The following is a 20,049-nucleotide window of genomic DNA, read 5'->3' as shown; positions in this document are numbered from 1 at the left end:
AGACAACTTTTTTTCAGGGAAATTGGATCTCCTGACATGTTTCAACTGCCAGCTGTCAGTCTTCCTCAGAGGTAATTACTTTGATGAATCGCTACGAGTTCTTTCACAAGACCTCATAGGGATACGAGTTATTTGATGCTTTCCTCATGAGGAAAGCATCAAAGCATCTACTGATCCCTTTCATGTGTGCGATCAGTAATTTATTTGATGCTTTCCTTATGAAGAACATCAAAGTAGTCGGCTCTGAGGAAGATGTAGTTGGCAGTTGAAACATGACAGGAGATAGAGTTTTCTGAAAAAAACAAAACCTTGACATGTTATTTCTAAAAAAAGACAAAATGAACTTGCTGGAAGGGTTTCATCTTTTTTGATTGTGTTAAATATACACACACTGCATGTCATTTTTTGTATTAACCACAGTTCCAATTCATTTTATTAGTAAAATATGTTTTGTCCATACCTCCTTTCCTTTGCACATTATGGAATGTCTGTCATAGTTGAAACGTGATTACTTAGTTGAAACCTGGATCTTGCTTCATCAAACTCGAAAGCTATTTGCACTGAATCCACCAAGGAAAGAGAGGATTTTTGAGGGAGCAGAGGGAAGGGAATTGCATTGACCAGCATTTCTTACGAGGAAACCTGTCAAAGCAGTTGATCGAAGCACAGCGACTGGAACAAAACCACAGTTCGCAGAGCATCAGCACCCAAGTCACTGAAGAGGTTGGTAGAACCACCACAGAAGTGCCTATGGCGGAGGACTCCACCCTGCCACAGAGAACATCAAAAGAAGAGATCAAAGAGCAGAGTTTCAAAGGAAGAGATCAAAAGGGCAGACACTTCCTAGGGAGGAAAAGATCAAAGGGCACAGACCAAGTGTGAAGTTGCCCAAAGTTGCAGATAGGAGAGAGAGGGAAACAGTTATGGGCATATTTAACATGTTCAAGCCCCAGTCCAACTAGTAGTTTCTAGTTTATTTCTCAGGGACTTGGCAAATAGTGTATATATGAATAGTTTTGCCAACTCCCTGAGATTTACCACAAACATCTGATTTACTCATTACCAGTACTTATTGCTTTCACGTAGCTGCCAAATTATATGATAAAACTATTTGTCTTTTGATGAAAATACAACAAACAAATAACATGAATAACAGAAATAAATTAATACACAACAATACAAGAGATAATGTATGTATATATATATATATATATATATAAATTAGAAAACGTACTTAGATTAACATAAACTTAGCAGATGCAGATAACTCAATACTTAAAGGGAGATGCAAAATACAAATGGACAAAATACAATTTTGAATGACACTTTTTTAATATAATTATTATTATCATTTGAAATTAAAACAAGTTGAAACTGCTTTCTTGTTTGATACACATCTTAGACACACAATAAAATATTTGCACAGTAATTAAAAATAAGAAAGGTGTTGTGTTCCACGGCTGGATCGGTGGATGTGTAATTAAAGCTGAGAAAATAAGATGATTAACAATGAAAAATAATTTAAAATTTCTGAAATTAATAGTAGGATAATCATTCTTTATCTTTTTTATCATTTTGACATTTGTTTGTAAAATAGTTATAACCAAATGGACATGTGGAGAAAATGTTGTTTGCTGGTATATGTTGTATGTTTTGCTTCTTTTTTTTTTTAAATTACTGTATCAACCAATTTCACAGGTTTACAGTTTTAAAGAACCATAAATCATTGGAACAAAGAACGAACACGGCAGCAGCAGGACCCTCGCGTCAGGCTGGGAAAAAATAACACCACTTGGGGGGGTTGAGAATCCACCAAGGAAAGAGAAGATGTTTGAGGAAGCAGATTTAAGAGAATCATATTGACCAGTACTTATTTTTTTAGCAACCAGTCAAACCAGTCGATTCAAGCACAGCAACGGGAACAAAACCACAGTTTGCAGAGCATTAGCAACCATGTCACTGAAGAGGTTGGTACAACCGCAAAAATGCCTGGTGGGGGAGGACTCTACCCAGCAGCAGAGAACTTCAAAGGAAGAGATTAAAGAGCAGAGCTTCAAAGGAAGAGATCAAAGAGCAGACACTTCCTAGGGAGAAAAACATCAAAGGGCACAGACCGAGCGTGAAGTCGACCAAAGCTGCAGATAGAAGAGAGTGGGAAACAGTTATGGGACGCAAGCTCAGGCTTGATTAACATGTAGCTGGCCACCTTTAATGAGGGCGTCTCGTGTTCAAAAGGTCGAAACACCCCCTGATTGAAAGGAACACTACTAATGGTGCCTAAAATGTATGCCCTTCCCATATCTGAGACACAGCACAAAAAGAACAGTTTTATCATCACATCCTGTGTATAATGATTCATTCAGATTTGGGGAAAGCATGTATACAGTAAATTATATAGGTATCACTGTTAACACACAGTATATACATTCATTTGAAGATACAGGAAATAAATTAGTTTTAACATATAACATTCTTTCACATTTTTTGTTTTTCATTGTATAAGGTTTAAAGTGGTCATAGGCTAGTTGAATTTTTTAAAAGAAATAATCAAAATTTGGGAGGGACTTTGTTTTATAATTGTGAAATTTGGCGATTATTATGATGAGGTTCATTATAAAAGATACAGATTTATTCTTGGTTTTAAATTTTGTAATAATGTATTTTTGGACATTTCTCTACAACATTCAGAACAGTAATGTTGTGTCCTGTAGCTATACTTTTGTACAAGGAGTGGCCAGAGGGTGGGCAAGGCTTTATCAGGGGGTCCTTATAAATAAAGGAAAATATCCTGTTTTTTTAACCTAGCGCCTGAGGAGCATTCCTACTACGACTTCCAGATACATCTTTCTTTGTGTGTGTGTATGTGTGTGTCATTCACTCACTCACTCTATAATGATCATTTGGTTCCTCTTTTTTTACATGAACAATGTGGGTCACAAAGTGGAACATTTTCAGCAAGTAAAACTTGAGCGTAAAAGAGATCAATGAATGAAAAACACTGGAGACTGTATTTAATGTAGGATCGTTTTGTGTTGTTTTAATTTGAAAAAGAATAATAATTTTACATTTTGGAACATATTTTTAATCAAGTGATTTTTTTTTTTTCCCATCAATTACTAGACACTTTAGGCAACCCCACATGGAGTCATGACCCCAAGGTTGAAAAACACTGAACTAGATCGATCTGCATAGTGCATAACACCTGCACCTGAGGTGTCCAATAATTTTCTTTCAACTGCATTTCATTTGAACTAGATTTATATTTGAGAAAGTGTAAGTTTTGTGTAGTAAGAATAATATTTAAAAAATTGTAAAATATATATTTAATCAGTATTATTATTATTTTTTTTTTTTAAATCAATTACTAGACACTTCAGGTGACCCCACATGGGGTCACGACCCCAAGGTTGAAAAACACAGGACTAAATTGATCTGCATTCCACTGCTGTCAATCATCTGGGCTAGCACCTGAGGTGTCCAATTAGGTTGTCTTTCTTTTCTTTAAACTGCATTTCACCTTAACTAGATTTTTATTTGAGAAAGTGTAAGTTTTGTGTTGTATTAATTTGTAAAAATGACAACATTTTTAAATGTTAAAATATTATTTCAATCATTATTTATTATTAATAATTACTAGACACTTTAAGTGACCCCACATGGGCTCACGACCCCAAGGTTTAAAAACACTGAACAAGAATGATGGACATACCATTGCTGTCAATCACGGGGGGTGGCACGTGACCTGAGGTGTCGAATCAGGTTCCAGGGGTGGTCATTGCGACCCCAACTAAGCCTTTGGCTCCGCCCCCTCCACATACGGTGAAGGTGTCGCCTAAATGGGGAGCGGAGTTATTATTCGCATTGTTCGCAAGCTTTTATCAACTCTCAGATAGTTTACAACGGATTCTTCATTCGTCCTAACACGTCTGGGTGACATTGCGCCTCACACTTTATAAGTCAAGGAGACCGGTACCGGGGACGTGGACGAAGTTTGGAGACTAGCATCACGACGGTTAGGCGGAAGCTAAGCTAGGCTAACCGTAACCAACAACAGCAGCCTCCGTGAGTGTCTTCATAGCGCTGAACGGGACGTGCTACTTGGCAGCTAAAGGAGCTAACGGAGCTGCAGGACTGATGGAAGCGGCACAGCTGACATTTGACGGGTCCAAAGATAAGTATGACCTGTGGGAGTCGAGATTTTTGGGACATTTGCACACGTTGAAGCTGAAGGAAACTATACTGTACGAGCCCGCAAATGACGAACAACGAGCCCAAGATAGTCATAAAAAAGCGGACTGCTACGCTGAGCTAATCAGGCTAATAGATTACAACAGCTTTCTGTTGATCAAACATGAGGCAGCAGGTGATGGTAGAAAAGCCCTGAAGATGTTAAGAGAGCATTATTCCAAAAAGAGTATACCAGCAATCGTCAACCTGTATACGTCTTTGATCAAGCTAAAGATGACTGAATACGAAGGTGTAACAGAGTTTTTGTCAAGAGCAGAAAATGTCATTGCTGCACTAAGAGACGCAGGAGAGACCCCGAGTGATGGAGTAATGATAGCAATGGTTCTAAACGGCTTGCCAGATTCATTTAAACCCATATCGGTTCAGGTGAGCAACAGCCAAGACAATATTACATTCACAGAATTCAAAAGAAGGTTGAGAGATTTTGAAAGAACGGAAAAGACAACCAAGGATGAGTCCATTGATAATTTTGTAAACACTTGTATGGTAGAAGCCGAAAAAACAATATGGACTCAGACTGCACAGGATAGGAGGAAGATGGGCATGAAAGAAGCAGAAAAGATCACTCCGACTATGCCATCAGATGATCTAATCATGACCTGTGTGGAGGAAACGGTCAACAAGATCAAGACCGAACCTACAGACAGTCTGATCATGACCTGTGTGGAAGAAGCAGTCCCCAAGATTAAGACTGAGCCTCCAGAAGAAGATATGATTGTGACTTGTGTCGATGAAATTGAAACAAATCTTAAGGTTGAGTCTCCAGATCATTTTATACAGCCTTGTATGGAACAAAGACAAAGAGAAACTGCTGAGGGGAAATGTTCATCGAATATCATTAAGGACGCCAAGAAGTTTGTCAGCTTGAATACCAAATTCCATCCTGCGAACCGATTCGTTAAGGTTCCAGTTTCTGATGGGTCGAGGAGCAATCTGGGGTCACAGCAGAAAATGCCTGCAGTGATCTACCTCCTCGACAACGCGGGTCAACAGCATCGAGCAGAACTACGAGAGACCTTCTACATTCCTACACGCCCACAAACTGCTGTCCCCGTGGCGAAAGCAGCCACTGGGGCCGTCCCCATTCCCATTCCCAAGAAGGCTGTTCCCATTCAGAAGAAGGCCAGTCCCATCATCGACTGTGATGCAGACAGGTTTGACATGCATAAATAATTTTGACGCAAATTGTATTACTTGAAAATAGTCAAGCTTTATGTAGAGCTGTGGGATTAATCGAGATTCAAGATATATCCAGCTTTGTATTTTGGGGATATAAAAAATTACAATATTGCCTATATATATATATATATATATATAGCTTATTTTATTTTGAAATACTTATTTTAGGAGTCACTGCTTTCACTACATTGCAGAACAGCATAAAAAGCATGGTTTCATGGATTTCTGAAGGTCTCCTAACCCAGACCTTCTCCTAAATAAGCCACACTAGAGAACTCACTCACATGTGCTGTCCATTACAGGAGAAAAATCCAAAAGTGGCACATATTGATCAGCTGTTTTTTAATAAATGTGCCTGTGTGCCATTTTGATCATCAAATTAAACTCAGAACTGTCTTTCTGGTCTGACTTTGTTTGAAATAATTATGAAGATTTTTATCATATATCACTATTTTGAGAAAAAAATCGATATGGCTTTTGGTCCATATTGCCCAGCCCTAGCTTGATGTTTTTACATTAACTATCTTTGATGAGTAACTCCAGCAAGTTCATTTTGGCTTTTTTTTTGGAAATAATGTTTTGTGTTTCCTTTATTCAGGCTGCTTTTTTTTTCTTCATAAAATTTGATCTCCTGACATGTTTTGACTGCCAAATGTCAGTCTGCCTCAGAGGGGATTGCTTTGATCTATCCCTACAGTTCTTTCATAAGGAAAGCATCAAAGTGTCTACTGATGGCTTTTATGTGTTTGAGAGCTTTCTCTCGCTCTCGCTCTCTCTCTCTCTTTCCCTCAGGCTGGCCATGCCAAGAAAAAACTAATAAGGAACACATGAAAGCGATCAGTAGCTGCTTTGATGCTTTTCTGATGAAAGAACTTGTAGGGTACATCAAAGTAATCACCTCTGAGGAAGACTTGGCAGCGGAAACGTGACAGGAGATCAAATTTCCTGAAAAAGAAGTTGCCTGAATAAACAAAACCTTAATATTTATATTGGAATAGTAACACTGTCAACACAAGGACTATGAAGCTAGTAATAAATAAGAGAAGGAAAACTTGTGCAAACTAGTCAGAGGATGTTTTGACAATTTGATACATATTGCAATTCCCATTTATTGTAATTTTACAAGTATTACTATTTGCTATTAGCAATTTTTGCTATTTTAATTTCCTTATTTTGCCCATTTGTAAACAGAATTTGAATAATACTCCTCTAGAAACAATAGAAGAGTCGTAGTTCCAAAAACAATCCACATCATAAGCAAATCAGTCTGACCTTTATATGACTTAATATTTATTTTAATATGACATGTAGATGTTAAAAAAACAAAAAAAGATAGATAGAAAATATTGATTTTTTTTAAATTAAATTTAAGTTTATATATATATAAATGTGAATTGATATATTTTTTCCACCCATAGCACTATGTTTATAAACCAAGTCTGTAAGGCTCTGTTAACAAACAATAGGCTCGTGTTTTATAATTCCAAACCCTCACCAGAATAGTATAGCACAGAGTTTATGAAACCTGATACACTGACTAAGCTTTCACAGGAAAACTGACATATTTGTTGTTCATAATGTTTAAGGTAGCTTGTAATTCCAGCAAGTTTATTTTGTCTTCTTTTGTGACATAATATGGTATGGTTTCATTTATTCCAAGAACTTTTTTCAGGAAATCTACTTTAAAATTCACTTTGAAATTTACTTTGATGTCCTTACATGTTTTGACTGCCAACTGTCAGTCTTGCTCAGAGGCATCTGCTGACCCTCGGGCAACAAAAAAAACTCATAAAGACACATCAAAGCCATCAGTAAATGCCTCTGAGGAAGGCTGACAGTTGGCAGGAGATCAAAGTAAAGGTTTCTGAATAAATGAAAGCGTAGCATATTAAGGTGGCTTGTGCTCTCTGTGTTTTGTTCCTTCAGACCGCATCAGAACAAGGGGCCCTACGTGAAAAAACCGCTCAATGCTTTCATGCTTTTTCTTAAGGAGCACAGGAAATCTGTGGAGGCAGAGGTTGGAATTAAAACCAGTGCCTGTATAAATAAAGTCCTTGGCCAACGCGTAAGTGTTTGCTCTGTGATCGTCACACTCATTTCTTCAGTGTGTGTGTGTGATAGACTGGTTGTTGTTCCTCCACAGTGGAAGACCTTGCCAGATAAAGAAAAGGAAACCTTTTTCGCCAGGGCAACAATGAATTCCCATATCCACGCTAAGCATCACCCTGGCTGGACACCAAAGGAGAATTATGTAAGTTTGCTGTGGATACCTGTTCCCACAGCAACCCTAAAGATATTTAAACAGTAACTGCCTTCATCTTTTCATCAGTTGACTCGAAGTATCATGTTTGTTTTTAGGGGAAAAGGAAAAAAAGAGTTAGGAAGAGAGATCTAGCTGAAGGTGAGGAAACATTTTTGTGAATTGTCTTTAGTGTCTGAGTGGAATAAATCTGAAGTATTCATTTAAACTGTAATCTGATAGTGATAAGAAATAACCCAATAAAGACACTAAATAGTAGTGAATATAAAAACCTGAAGCATATCTCAACCGCCTCTTTTGTCTCAACCTTTGGCAGCGTCATCAGCGACAGAAGTGAGGCAGCCAAATCCTCCAAAGGCAGCCGTGCAGAGCAGCACAGCACACTCACACAGTACGGACCAACACACATCCACTAATTAATTCCTAATGTATCTGTTGCTAATAGATTATTTTTGTTTGGTATGATTCTAGTGTCCATTCTACCCAAGCTCCCAACCTATGACAACCCCATCCTGCTTATGGGACCTTGTTATAAACAACTTTAAGCAAGCTTGTTGGATTAAAATGCATCAAGTTCAAGTAGGTATATGAGATGACTACTTAATGTAGTGTTGTGTTTATTTTAATTTTATTTTTTTACACAAATATGAAATACTTTAATCCATGAATCCTTACTTTAGAAAAAAAAACAGGATTGCATGGCTTAAAGTGGTGTGCGCACACAATTTTTGCTTTCATATTTATGGGACAACATCAAAGGACTCTTGCCCGTATTGATCATGCAGCTGTTGCCATGGTGACGCTCTGCACAGAAGCCTCCTGTCGGGAGGCTCCCTGCAGGGAGATGTCAAGGCTGACAGTTACCATGGAAACAACATGTGTCCTTTGATGGTGAATCTGCATGAAAACAAGCTAGAAAGAGTCTTTGCCCATTGGTCGGTTTGAATTCCCTGTTGCCATGGCAGAAGAGAAGGTTGCTAAGACAGTGTGCGTCCTTGGATGTGTACCTTTCACTGGTTATAGTATTTCAGCAACACTCACTCTTTTTTTTGTAGAAATACAATTTCTCTAATGTATTGTTTGGTGCAGAAATAGAAGATTGTTTGGTAAATAAATAAATAAAATGACACTTTTTCATCACTCTAGAGTTTCTGGCGGCTGGCCTGCCGCAGACATAAAAAAATAAAAAATCTGTTTACATATGTATATATACATTTATTTTTATGCCTGTCTAATTAACCCTCTGGGATTATTAAAGTTTTTCTGATTTTGATTGTTTAGCAGATATGATGTTATTGAGTCGATTAAGTGTAGTTTACATACGCCTTATCTGATGTTTTTGCAGGATCTGAATGTGATCTGAAACCAAGAGGAAGAAAATAGTGAGTGGCTTTTACTGGGAGAGTCTAGATGCTGCAGTGGCGACACCCACACACATCTGCAGTGAGAGCGGGACAAAGGAAACATAGTAAACCACCACCGCCACAGGAAACCACGGCACCTGTGGCAGATCTGGGACTCAGCTGATCATTTAGTTCTCAGCCTCAGAAGGAAACGGGGTACAAAGGCAAGTGTGTACAGTAGGTCCAGCCTGAAGTAGTTATTGGTCTGAGGCTGAGAGCAGAACCTTTGACCAGGTCAACAGTGAAGACCCCACAGTAGCATCTACTGACGGAAAGGCAGCAGTACCAGGAACTAAACCATAACAACAGCAGAGATGGAAAGTAACGGAGTAGGTTTTTCAGGTATCTGTACTTTAGTGGAGTATTTATTTTTCTGAAGACTTTTTGCTTATTAAAATTCTAATTAAATACCTTTACTCGCTACATTTTAAAGTGTCTTCTTGCTTTCTTAACGTTTATGGGGTAATCAGACGTGTCTGCGTGAAATCAACTGCTGCAGAAGCTCTGTAACGTTTAGAGTGAGCTTCATGCAACATTGGATTTTTTTTTTTTTTTTTTTTACATTTTCTTTGCAATATTACCAGTTGTATCTGGCAATGACAAAGCGAGATACCTCAAACACTAATACATTGGTAAATGTGAAAAAAGTAAACAGGAAACAGATGAAGACAGACTGTTCACTTCTGGACTTGTTAGCTTAGCATCCTCGGATAGTCTGGTTAAGTGTTGAACATCACGTGTTTGCATTTCAAAGTCAAGAGTAAATTGTTGGAGTATTTTTCAAGAAGTTTATACTTTTGCAATAGATGTTAACCCAAGTATGTGTTTGCATAAGAATCATTAAACATTTGTGCCAAAAGATGGTAGCCGCATGAGGTTTAACATTTGAGTGGCACACTAGACGCCCTCATCAAAGGTAGCTGGCTACACGCTTATCAGTAGTGTGATTGTGAGTAGGATGATCAAGCCTGAGCTTGCGTCCCATTACCGTTTCCCACTTTCTGCTATCTGCAGATTTGGGCAACTTTACACTTGGTTTGTGCCCTTGATGTTTTTTTTTTTCCCCTAGGAAGTGTCTGCTCTCGGATATCTTCCTTTGAAGTTCTGCTCTTTCATCTCCTCCTTTTAAGTTCTCTGTGGCTGGGTGGAGTCCTCCGGCATTTCTGCAGTTGTATATTAACCTCTTCAGTGACATGGGTGCTGATGCTCTCGTCTGTGGTTTTGTTTTGGTTGCTGTGCTTCAATCTGCTGGTTTGACTGGTTGCTTTGTACTTGTCAATGTTTGACTGGTTGCTTTGTAAGAAATACTGGTCAATGTGATTTCCTTCCCTCTGCTCTTTCAAAAATCCTCTCTTTCCTTGATAGATTCTCTTCCCCCTAAGTTATATATATATATATATATATATATATATTTTTTTTATTTTTTTTTTCCAGCCAAAGGAAAATGTTAATTACTATGTTAATTAATGTTATTACATTAATACAGAAAACCGGGTTCATTTTGTGTGTTTACTTTTGGGGGCAGCACAGATTTTACACCAAGGACCAAGTTGCGTCAACTAAAGATGACAAATACAAGAAGATCAAAGTGCAACAAAAAAAAGTTGCAAAACCACCAACTGTGGAAACGAGCAGCAGCAGCCGTGGAATGGACTGCAAAATGTCACCAGTAGCAACAACAGAATCAGTAATCATGGCAACAGCAGGAACATAGAAACCAGTAACACTAGCAACAACAACAAAGTGGTGACAGCAGGTACAACAAAGGAGACAAATCTACGACGGTTGTAACAACAAAGGCACTAAAGACTGCACCGGAACATTGTATATAAATGCAATAGTAAGAGCAGCAACAGTTTTCAAACACTTGAGCCAAGATCAGGTTAAAGACTGTATTTAGTCACTTGGGCAACTGGTGGCTCGGGGACCACATGCGGCCCTTGCTATAATTTTGTGCAACCCACAAAACAAATAACCCAAAAACTGTAATTCAAGAATTTGGAAGGAATAATACCCCAACATTATATGCCAAATAACTCCAAAAACACACAAAATGCTGGCAAAATGCACACGACTTAAAAAGCACACCTAACTACAAAAACAGACAACTAGAGATGTCCCAATACAACTTTATCATTTCCAATATGATACTGATATCGATATTGATCCGATACAATATCAGCATGAATCATACATACTTTATTACTTTTTTTTCTTTTTCTTTTTTTTTAAAAAAAAAAATGCTTATTTTGTACTGTGGAATGTTAGAAAAGGCTTGATCAAGTGATGTCACTCAAACAATAACAATAGAACAATAGTCAGCAACAGCAGGTATAAAAAAACTGACCCATTTATTATTAACCAATTGGTTACATACATTTTAACATATCTACAGAATTCTACATTTGCTAAAAAATAAAAATCTATCTCCTGTATGAACTTTAGGCTCAGATTTGATATGTATGTTTTGTTTTTGTTTTTTTTTCTCACACCATTTGGCTCCATCTCCAGGATCTTTTTGGTAATAACGGGATAGTCTGAGGTGAGGAATTGGCTTACAGTAAAATATTTATTATACGGTTATGTATTCAAGTATTAAATCTGTGTATCCAAGACCTACATTTAGTCTAACTGTGGAAGGTTTGTCTCCTACATGTTAAACTGAACCAGCATCTCATTTAGTGACTGCATTTCATTCAATTATGGATTCAACTCTTCCATTCATTCAACCTGATTCAGAGCGTTAGGATTAGGTATGAATGTCTTACTATTGTCATTGCTGAATGGACAAACTAAGTAATCAGGATACAGTTTTTGAATTATTATTTTTTGTTTATTTGCAGTGCATCAAATAAACAGGACAAATCATGATGTGATCCCTCAATATGCCAGAACAAAAATATAAAGAATAATTAAAGCTACTGCGCAGCAATGGTCAGGGCCAGGCAGTTTTAAGTAAAACAAGACAGCAGCTGTTATTGTTTAAAGGCACATTTCAAACAGCTGTCAGAAATTCAGTTAAGGCAGGAATCCAAAAATACACAAATTGCTGCTCCATAAGTGAAAAGTGGTGTTTGAAAATGCCATTTTTGCATTGACTTCAATTGTTCACATCAGAGCGACATACAAAATGCTGTAAAATATACTCAGTTTTGAGATCAAATTTGGATATTTTCCAAACATAATTTACCATAACTCCAAAATGGCCATTTTTAATCAACAATGAAAATGTACATAGCAAGAAATGCAAGTATATGTTTATAAAACTGTTTACAGTTGGAGAAAAGATGACGAAAAAAGAATCATTTTCTCTCGACACTGAATTCAACAATAACCTATTTTTTTCCCTCTCTTTTTTCTCCTTTTTTTTCCCCTTATTATTTATATTATGCAGTAATTATACATATACTTTTTAAATCAGGGTACATAGGCACAATAACACAGTGTGGCACTTGCTAAATAAGTGAGCATTTACAATAAAGTTATAAATAAGACAGAGGGAAAATTATAAAAGCTAAATACAGACAGAACTGATTAACTTTTTATACCTATGCACTTTTATATGGATGGACTCTTGTACTGATGAACTTTTACTGTACCTTATGTTGTTTTTATGATAACTGTGTCTGTCTGACTTGAATCTTTGAAATGTATTTGAATGTTGTTTTGAGGAGCATGTGCAATTTAGTTGTACTTTGTGCAATGACAACAATAGGATTCTATTTGTACTGAAAAATGCAGATACAAGGCAGTGGCAACTTAAAGAAAAGCAAGGACATTTTGATTTCTTTATAAATGTGGGTTTTTTTTAAACATATTTTCATCAATAATAATCATAATAATACATTTTATTTAAAAGCACCTTTCAAAACACCCGAGAACACTGTACAATGGAGTCGTAAAAGCAATAAAAACAGGAGCAACAGAATAAAAAAAAAAAAATAAATAAAAAAACAGGTGCGACAGAATAAAACAGAATGATCAATTTAAGAGACATGAAGTAATCATCAGATAATAAACACATTACACAAAGGAGTAGAGTCTTTCCATTTACAAGTATGAATACAATATTTAACCATTAAAATAACAAGATTCATGACACATAAGAGATACTTGAGTCCAGATTGTCCACTACAGACTGTTTATTTTTCCAAAAGCAAGATTAGTAGTTAAACGAAGATATCTGTCTGTTCTTGGGTCTAATTTGTGGAATTCTGTTGATAAAGAAATAAAAATGAGTGATACATTATTTAATTTCAAAAAAAAAATATGCTACAATATAATTTGATTATTTTTGAATATATTTTGGCATCAGTTAAATGCTGTATATAAAAGACGGTACATGTGTATATATGTATTTATATATTTTGTATTATTTGAAAAAAAAAAGGCTACTCTAATGTTATTGTTTAATGCTTGCATTACTCTTGTATGTTTTGTATGTAACTTACTTGAATATTATCTGAGCATTTAGCTTCTGCCTGTTTCATTCTTGTTATATATATTTTTAAATTGTGATTTATATTTGAATATTTTGTTAGGCTGAAAAAACAAATGAACAAAAAAATAAAATAAAATAAATAAATAATAATCTCTGGTTAAACAATAACTTGCCTAATTAAAGTGTTAGTACTGCTGTTGTTAACCTGTGTGGACGCTAGGTGGAGGCAAAGAGCTAAAATGGAACTACATACAAATATATCGGTATAAACTTCTACATTTATCATTTCGCCTTGAAATTAATTTTCATTTAATGCTTTGCCATGACTGTATTATCAAAGCCATGTTTGTGGCTAACGTGTAGCTAAATGACTAAGCAGTGGCTGTTTTGAACTGAATGAACTGTGAACTTCCGCTGTGTTGTTGTTGTTTGCGTCCCTCGCGGGGGAAGCCTGGGCTGTTTTCCGGCTAAAGTTTCCTTTGTGAATAGGAAGTAGCGATGCGATGCACGAGCCCCCGCTTCCTCCCAGACACAACATATGAGTGTGTGACATGAAGAGTAAGTGATTGTGTTTAATACGAGTAGTTTATCATTATTATAGGATAGCAGCAGCACGAGCACGTTAGCATGTGTCGGTATTGTGCTGCTAAGTGCTAGCTTAGAGCCGTGTGACAGTCAGCCGGGGAATAAGCCCAGGTATCCGACTCCATTTAGTAGCTTCTCGTGTAATATTTAAGGTTAATTTTACACAGAAACGTGACTGCAGTGCGCGTTAGCAGTATTTGTATTAACTTCAGGACTGGTGAGCTAACAGTAGCTTAGCCGGCGTGTCTGTTTTGGACTGTGACAGTTGTGTAGGCTGCGGCTGGTGTTCCGCTTTTACTGGTGATCCACTCAACTGATGACTGATTTTCTGACTGTGCCACTACTTGCAGATAAATATAACATTATTAAATAAGGGAAAGCTGCCTTTATATCTTAATTTAATTTCATAATTGTCAACACCGATGCTTCATCTGCGTGTTTTAAGGTAGGGTTAAATTTTAATTGTTACAGATGCACCACCATCCGGTAATTCAGCTGCTGTCTGAAGAAAACGTATATATTTGATGACTTTGTTCCAATCTAAGCTCATAGAAAGACTTTCACGCAAAAGCCAAGTTTTCCGGTCTCGTTTTTAACAGCTGTCTGCACGACACATCACCAATCTGCATGGTCACCAGTTGAAGCGAAACACTCTGTGGCATTCGTGCCAAGGCCTCCTGAAGCGTGGACTAATCTGTTATCTGTAGCTGTTTATTCACACCACGCGGGCTTTACTTCATGCCCACACACCATTACTATACATCGGTCAGTTGACTTTACTACTGTCGGCACTAATCGGATCATCTGTGGTCGTGTTCCAGGTTTATAATTGTTTGTCTCATCATCAGAGTCGTGTCGAGCTGTTTCCTGCTAAAATGAGGAAAGCCTACACTGGGATATTCTAACACAGGTAAGCAGCTAAGCCTGGTTTCCATTTGGCCCAGTAGATGACAAGGCATGTGGGGATCACATCCTATAGAATTAGGGCAGTGGCTATCCATAACACGCATCAATATACCAGCAGTCTATCCGTATGCAACGCCTCTCATTGGCCAATTTGTGCACGTGATCACAAGGCCCTAACCCTAAACCTAAACTAAGTGACGGACTAACTAATCCTAACCCTAAATTACATTACAGACTAATTCATCCCAAACTACGTGATGGACTAACCAACCCTAACCCTAAATTACGTTACGGACTAATTAACCCTAAACTACGTGACGGACTAACTAACCCTAACCCTAAACTACGTGACGGACTAACTAACCCTAACCCTAAACTATGTTACAGACTCACTAATCCTAACCTACGTTACGGACTAACTAACCCTAACCGCACGGAAGGGTCACGTGACTTCCGGTAACGCCCTCTATTGTACAGATAGAATGCCGGTATACGGATGTGTATTACGTGCAAGGAGACACTTCCTAGTATTAGCTGCTTGGAGGTAGTTTTGTTTTGCTTACTAGTGATCAGATATGTAGGGCTTAATGTGTATGTGGACATTTTTTAATCATATCCCAAAGACCTGTTACAGTAGACCAGTGTTTTTCAACCTTGGGGTTGCATGGAATTCAACTGTGGTTGCCTGAAATGTCTAGTAATAGAAAAAATACTGATTAGAAATGTATTTTTTTAACTGTTTTATTATTATAGACCACATATAAATTTAAACAACTGTGTTCTATACCTCGACGTTCTCAAACATATACATCTCGTTCAAATAGAATGCAATATGAACATATCTGAGCTGGTGCATTTTGTCCCTTTGTCAATCATGAAAAGCTAATTCTAGAAAAAAACCAAAATATCTCTGGGGCTGCTAAAAAAAATGTGGTTTCAAAATGGGGTCATGACCCCAAAAAAGGTTTGGAACATCTGCAGTAGTCATTGAGGTGTCAATACATACATACATCAATGTTTTTATTCGTATTAGGGGTGTCCCAATGCAACTTTTTAACTTCAGATGCCATGCAGATATTGCATCCTTGATATGATATTGGCATGATTCGTACATATTTTTATTTCCTTTTTAAGCCATGTTGGATATTCACTTTTTGCTATTATCCATCACTGATATCTACACAGAACCCATCCCTCCAACCTAATATCAGGTCACATTATACATCTCTTAATGGAAATAACACACAAATAAACTCAATTTTTGCAAAGGAAAACTATATTAACTTCAGCAATTTTAGTGTCTGGAAAAAAGAAGACAAAACAGGTACATATCGGACTTTTATTATCAGTGGAAAAACCAATGCCAATGTTGACCGATATTACATTTTATGATTAATATCGGCCAATATTATTGGTGGGCTGATAATATCACCCATCTCTACCTATTTTGTAGTGTGGAACGTCCGATCAAGTGATATTACACAAACTGAGAACAATAGTCAACAACATTAGGAATGAGAATAACTGTTCCATTTATTATTGACCAATGGGTTACATACATTATGACCCCTACAATTAAATTAAATAAATAAAAAACCCTAAAACGATAACCTCAATAAATCAAATAAAATCATATAATGATTTATTGCTGTGGATATCTAAAGTGCACATTCCTGTTTATTATCCAGGAATGAATAGGAATATATGGAAGCAGATAAAATAAAATTCACTCCCCAGCTTTGAGTGAGGACACATTTCACACCTCACACTCTCTCTCTCCTCTTGTTGACAGTGGATATGTGTGTCTTTGCAGTGTGTTGCTGAAACGAGTCGCACACTGTCGCATAGAACCCACTTAGCACATTACGCTACTATGTCTCTAACAGCAGGGCTGTCAAACGTACAGGCTGGGAACCCAATCTGTTCATTCAATGGAACCATTTAGAAAGAAAAAGAAGGAAGAACTTTGACCTTGATCCAGTAGTGTATATATTGTTTTTGTCCAATAATGTCTAATATCCCAAACAACTGAATCAATCTGAGAGAAACTACATGTGCGTTCTTTCAGTTATTATTTATTTATTTTACTTTAGTTTAGAGTTTGAAATAAATAAAGTAGTAAAAACCTAATATAAACACTTTCTGTCAGACTCTTTGGTTGGATGATTGTTCAGGCTAAATGCTGCAGTCATTTGTAAACAAACAGATTGCCGATCTTTTTAATCAGCATTAAATAAAGAAATATATATATATTTTTTAAGTCCCTGGAGGAGGCCGAACCAGTGCTGCTTCACAACATGCACAAACTGCATTTGGAAGCAAATAAAAATTCCACTTTTCACATTATTAATAACTTTTACACACTACAAGTAACTTTCAAACACTAATAAACATAATCTATTCCGTTATTTTAAAAACAAGTCCTTTCATCCATATTAGATATTCAGTTTAATTAATTAATTAAATTATGCATTTTATTTCTTGTTCTGTGCCCAACACCAGCGAAAGAGAAAAGGACACGTTTCAGATGCACAGTTGGAAGCAGCGATCTTGTCATGTCGAACTGCCGTTAGCATAGCCGTTAGCGTCGGATGAGAGTACACTTCCGGGTCACGTACTTTGGCAAATCGGTAATGAAGAAAACGAATAACGGTGTTCGTTTTTCGTTTTCTGTACCGAAGCAAAAGAGCTTGAACTTGAAAAACAAGGCATTTTCTGTTTTTTCATTTTGGTTTTGGAAACAAATATCAAATAAGTGTTTTTTTTCTTCTCGTTTTTCATGTTTTTGTTACGTAATGAACGAATGATACACGGATTCTAGTTTGTAACTTTTTAATGGTTTCCTCACAGTTCTTTGTTTCCTGACAACCAAGTGATAATAGTTCTGTGTTATAAAAGCAGTTGCTCTGAAATAGTAGTTTTCAATAATATACTGGCTGTAGCTTAGCCATCCCTGCACATAAAACCAGACTTGTTCCTGGTTTTGTCATGGTACGTTACTCGCATATGTGACGCATCGGGTATGAGCAAAGTGTCAAAGTTCAATCTGGGACCTTTATTGTGTTTTATCTGTTATTTTTGCTTCCATTTCCCCCCTCAGAAGTAAATGATTAAAGACACTGGAAGGTTGATAACTTAAATGCTTTTATTGTGAAAGGAAAACTAAATTGTCATTGAAAGCATGTACACATGAATTCTCCTTGGAAATGTTCTCCATCTACATTATATGGCCACGCTTCACATTTTGTTAGTTTTCACAATTCAGCCTGAAATCTAGATTTTAAAACTCAAATTGTGTTCAATTAATTGATATTATTCAGAAGGAGCATTGACTGATATCTGAGGTTCATTTTGGTTGAGAAAGTTGGGAAATTGCTTTTTTATTTATTTTTCATTTTTACAGATTCTCCAGAAATATTTCTAATGAAAAGAAGAAACACTAAAACATAGAAAGGAAAGGAAAGAAAAAGAAAATGTTTGTAATTAAATAAAATATTGTTAGGTCAGCAGATTTATAATGAGAGTTAACTGAATAATCAACTAGGGCTGCACGATTATGGCCAAAATGATTTTCATGATTTTTTTTTTATAGTATTGTAATCACAATTATAATCACAATTATTAATCATTTTTGGTAAAAAAAAAAGTTTTTATTACACTACTTTTAAACAAACAATATGTGTACAGTTTACAGTGCAAAATGAAGCTTTTGATAAGAATTATAATAAAAAATAGTCTTATAATAATAAAAAAAAATAGCCCAATGTAGCAGGCTAAGCTTTAAATAAGAATTTTAGTAAAAAAAAATAATTTTAAGAAATTAACCCAATGTACAAAAGGCTAACTGTATTATAAATGTAAATATTGCAGACGATCAGATTTATTTAATCATGGCAAACAAAATTCAATTAATTGTGCAGCTCTATAATCAACAAGACTTTCCTGTTTTAAACTGTCGATGTTCCAAACAGCCAACATCCTGAGATCACTGTCATGTGTACAAAGACATGTGGTTTGCATGCTTATAATTCAGTTATGTTTGATTGTTAGCATTATTCAACACCAGTGTGATGTTATTCAGCGTGCTGTTGCGGTGCCTGAATCCCACAGGTTTTCAGCAGAAGAGAAAACCGAGCCGTGTGGCTTTTCCTGTCTTTGTTATTCAGTGCTGGAGAATGGATAACATTTACACAGTGCTGCTATCCACTGGAAATCAGAACAACCTGTTCTATAAAGAGGGATTAAAATGCAGGAACCTGATCTCAGGTTTAGATTAATCAACGTCTTTCATCAGGGTGTGTTACGGTATGTGCTGTGCAGATTTACCTGCTGGGCTGGTTTTTTTAGCCCCTAAATCTGACCCCTTTTCTTTATACACAGGCCTGAAGCCAGCGCTGAATAAACATAGCTTAACTTCTTTAGTTCTGGTAGCTTAAGCTACGTGTTTGGCTACTTTTGTCCTATGGTTTTTACTCCACCTGGTTGTTTTTATGTGTTTGAAAGCAAAAAAAAAGTGACTTAGTTTTCGAGTCGTTGACTCGTGAAAGGCTGGACCAGTTTCCCAGTCGACTCTACTCATCTCTAAGTAGCTATGACCTACAGTTTGGAAGGAAATGAATGGATTGTTAAAACTTTGCACCAAAAAAAAACACACATGTGGGCCTCTGACTCTGGTTTTAAACACCGTGGAATGACCTCAAGTTGACCCTTGGGTTAAGAACAAATATTAATTGTGAAATTGCATAAACAGGGATGCTAAGAACAGAACTAATCCACTGAAGGATTGTGAAGATAATGCTGAAGTGTAAGTGAAGTGTCGAAAAAATTATGTTAAAGGTTAAAATTGCAACTTGAAAGTGGGCTTTAATCTCCACTCTAAACACTCTCTTATTGACATTGTCTGAAATGTTTGGCGCATTGCATTGTGGGATGCGGAGTCCTGTAGACGGATACATGTATTTGTTTTTATTTCATTCTTGTATTTGTCCCAATAACTCACTCTACCAAAGTGGCTTTACAACACGTTT

The 20,049-nt window shown here is 36.6% G+C and overlaps 2 protein-coding genes across 6 annotated transcripts in view; both read left to right on the top strand.

Annotated features, from left to right (window-relative positions):
- The first annotated feature begins 3,797 nt into the window (after window positions 1–3,797).
- LOC114481503 (uncharacterized) lies at window positions 3,798–9,515 on the top strand. Its single transcript, XM_028476388.1, has 7 exons — window positions 3,798–5,402; window positions 7,354–7,492; window positions 7,571–7,678; window positions 7,786–7,828; window positions 8,004–8,078; window positions 8,159–8,266; window positions 9,033–9,515. Exons 1-6 carry the CDS (start codon window positions 4,135–4,137, stop codon window positions 8,230–8,232), a joined length of 1,707 nt encoding a protein of 568 aa, XP_028332189.1. The 5' UTR covers window positions 3,798–4,134; the 3' UTR covers window positions 8,233–8,266; window positions 9,033–9,515.
- A 4,440-nt stretch (window positions 9,516–13,955) lies between these two features.
- The window catches only part of mrtfab (myocardin related transcription factor Ab), a 56,744-nt gene continuing 50,650 nt past the window's right edge, over window positions 13,956–20,049 (top strand). For 4 of the 5 annotated variants that reach the window (XM_028475681.1, XM_028475679.1, XM_028475678.1 and 1 more), the window contains exons 1-2: window positions 13,956–14,089; window positions 14,965–15,026. The gene's annotated coding sequence lies outside the window, so the exon portion shown is untranslated. Of the gene's footprint in view, window positions 14,090–14,804; window positions 14,882–14,964; window positions 15,027–20,049 lie in introns of those variants that run through there. The other variant, XM_028475677.1, reaches the window with a different exon arrangement.

This window comes from Gouania willdenowi, chromosome 19 (genome assembly GCF_900634775.1).
Source record: "Gouania willdenowi chromosome 19, fGouWil2.1, whole genome shotgun sequence".
NCBI lineage: Eukaryota > Metazoa > Chordata > Actinopteri > Blenniiformes > Gobiesocidae > Gouania > Gouania willdenowi.
Note: the sequence above shows the minus strand (reverse complement) of the source record. Positions and strands in the feature narration are given on the sequence as shown.

Bases quoted from the DNA above. Each gene is read 5' to 3' on its own strand.
- LOC114481503 (XM_028476388.1), top strand. From the start codon at position 4,135: ATGGAAGCGGCACAGCTGACATTTGACGGGTCCAAAGATAAGTATGAC. The intron at 5,403-7,353 runs GTTTGACATGCA...TTGTTCCTTCAG, and splicing joins ATCGACTGTGATGCAGACAG to ACCGCATCAGAACAAGGGGC. The intron at 7,829-8,003 runs GTGAGGAAACAT...AACCTTTGGCAG, and splicing joins GAAGAGAGATCTAGCTGAAG to CGTCATCAGCGACAGAAGTG.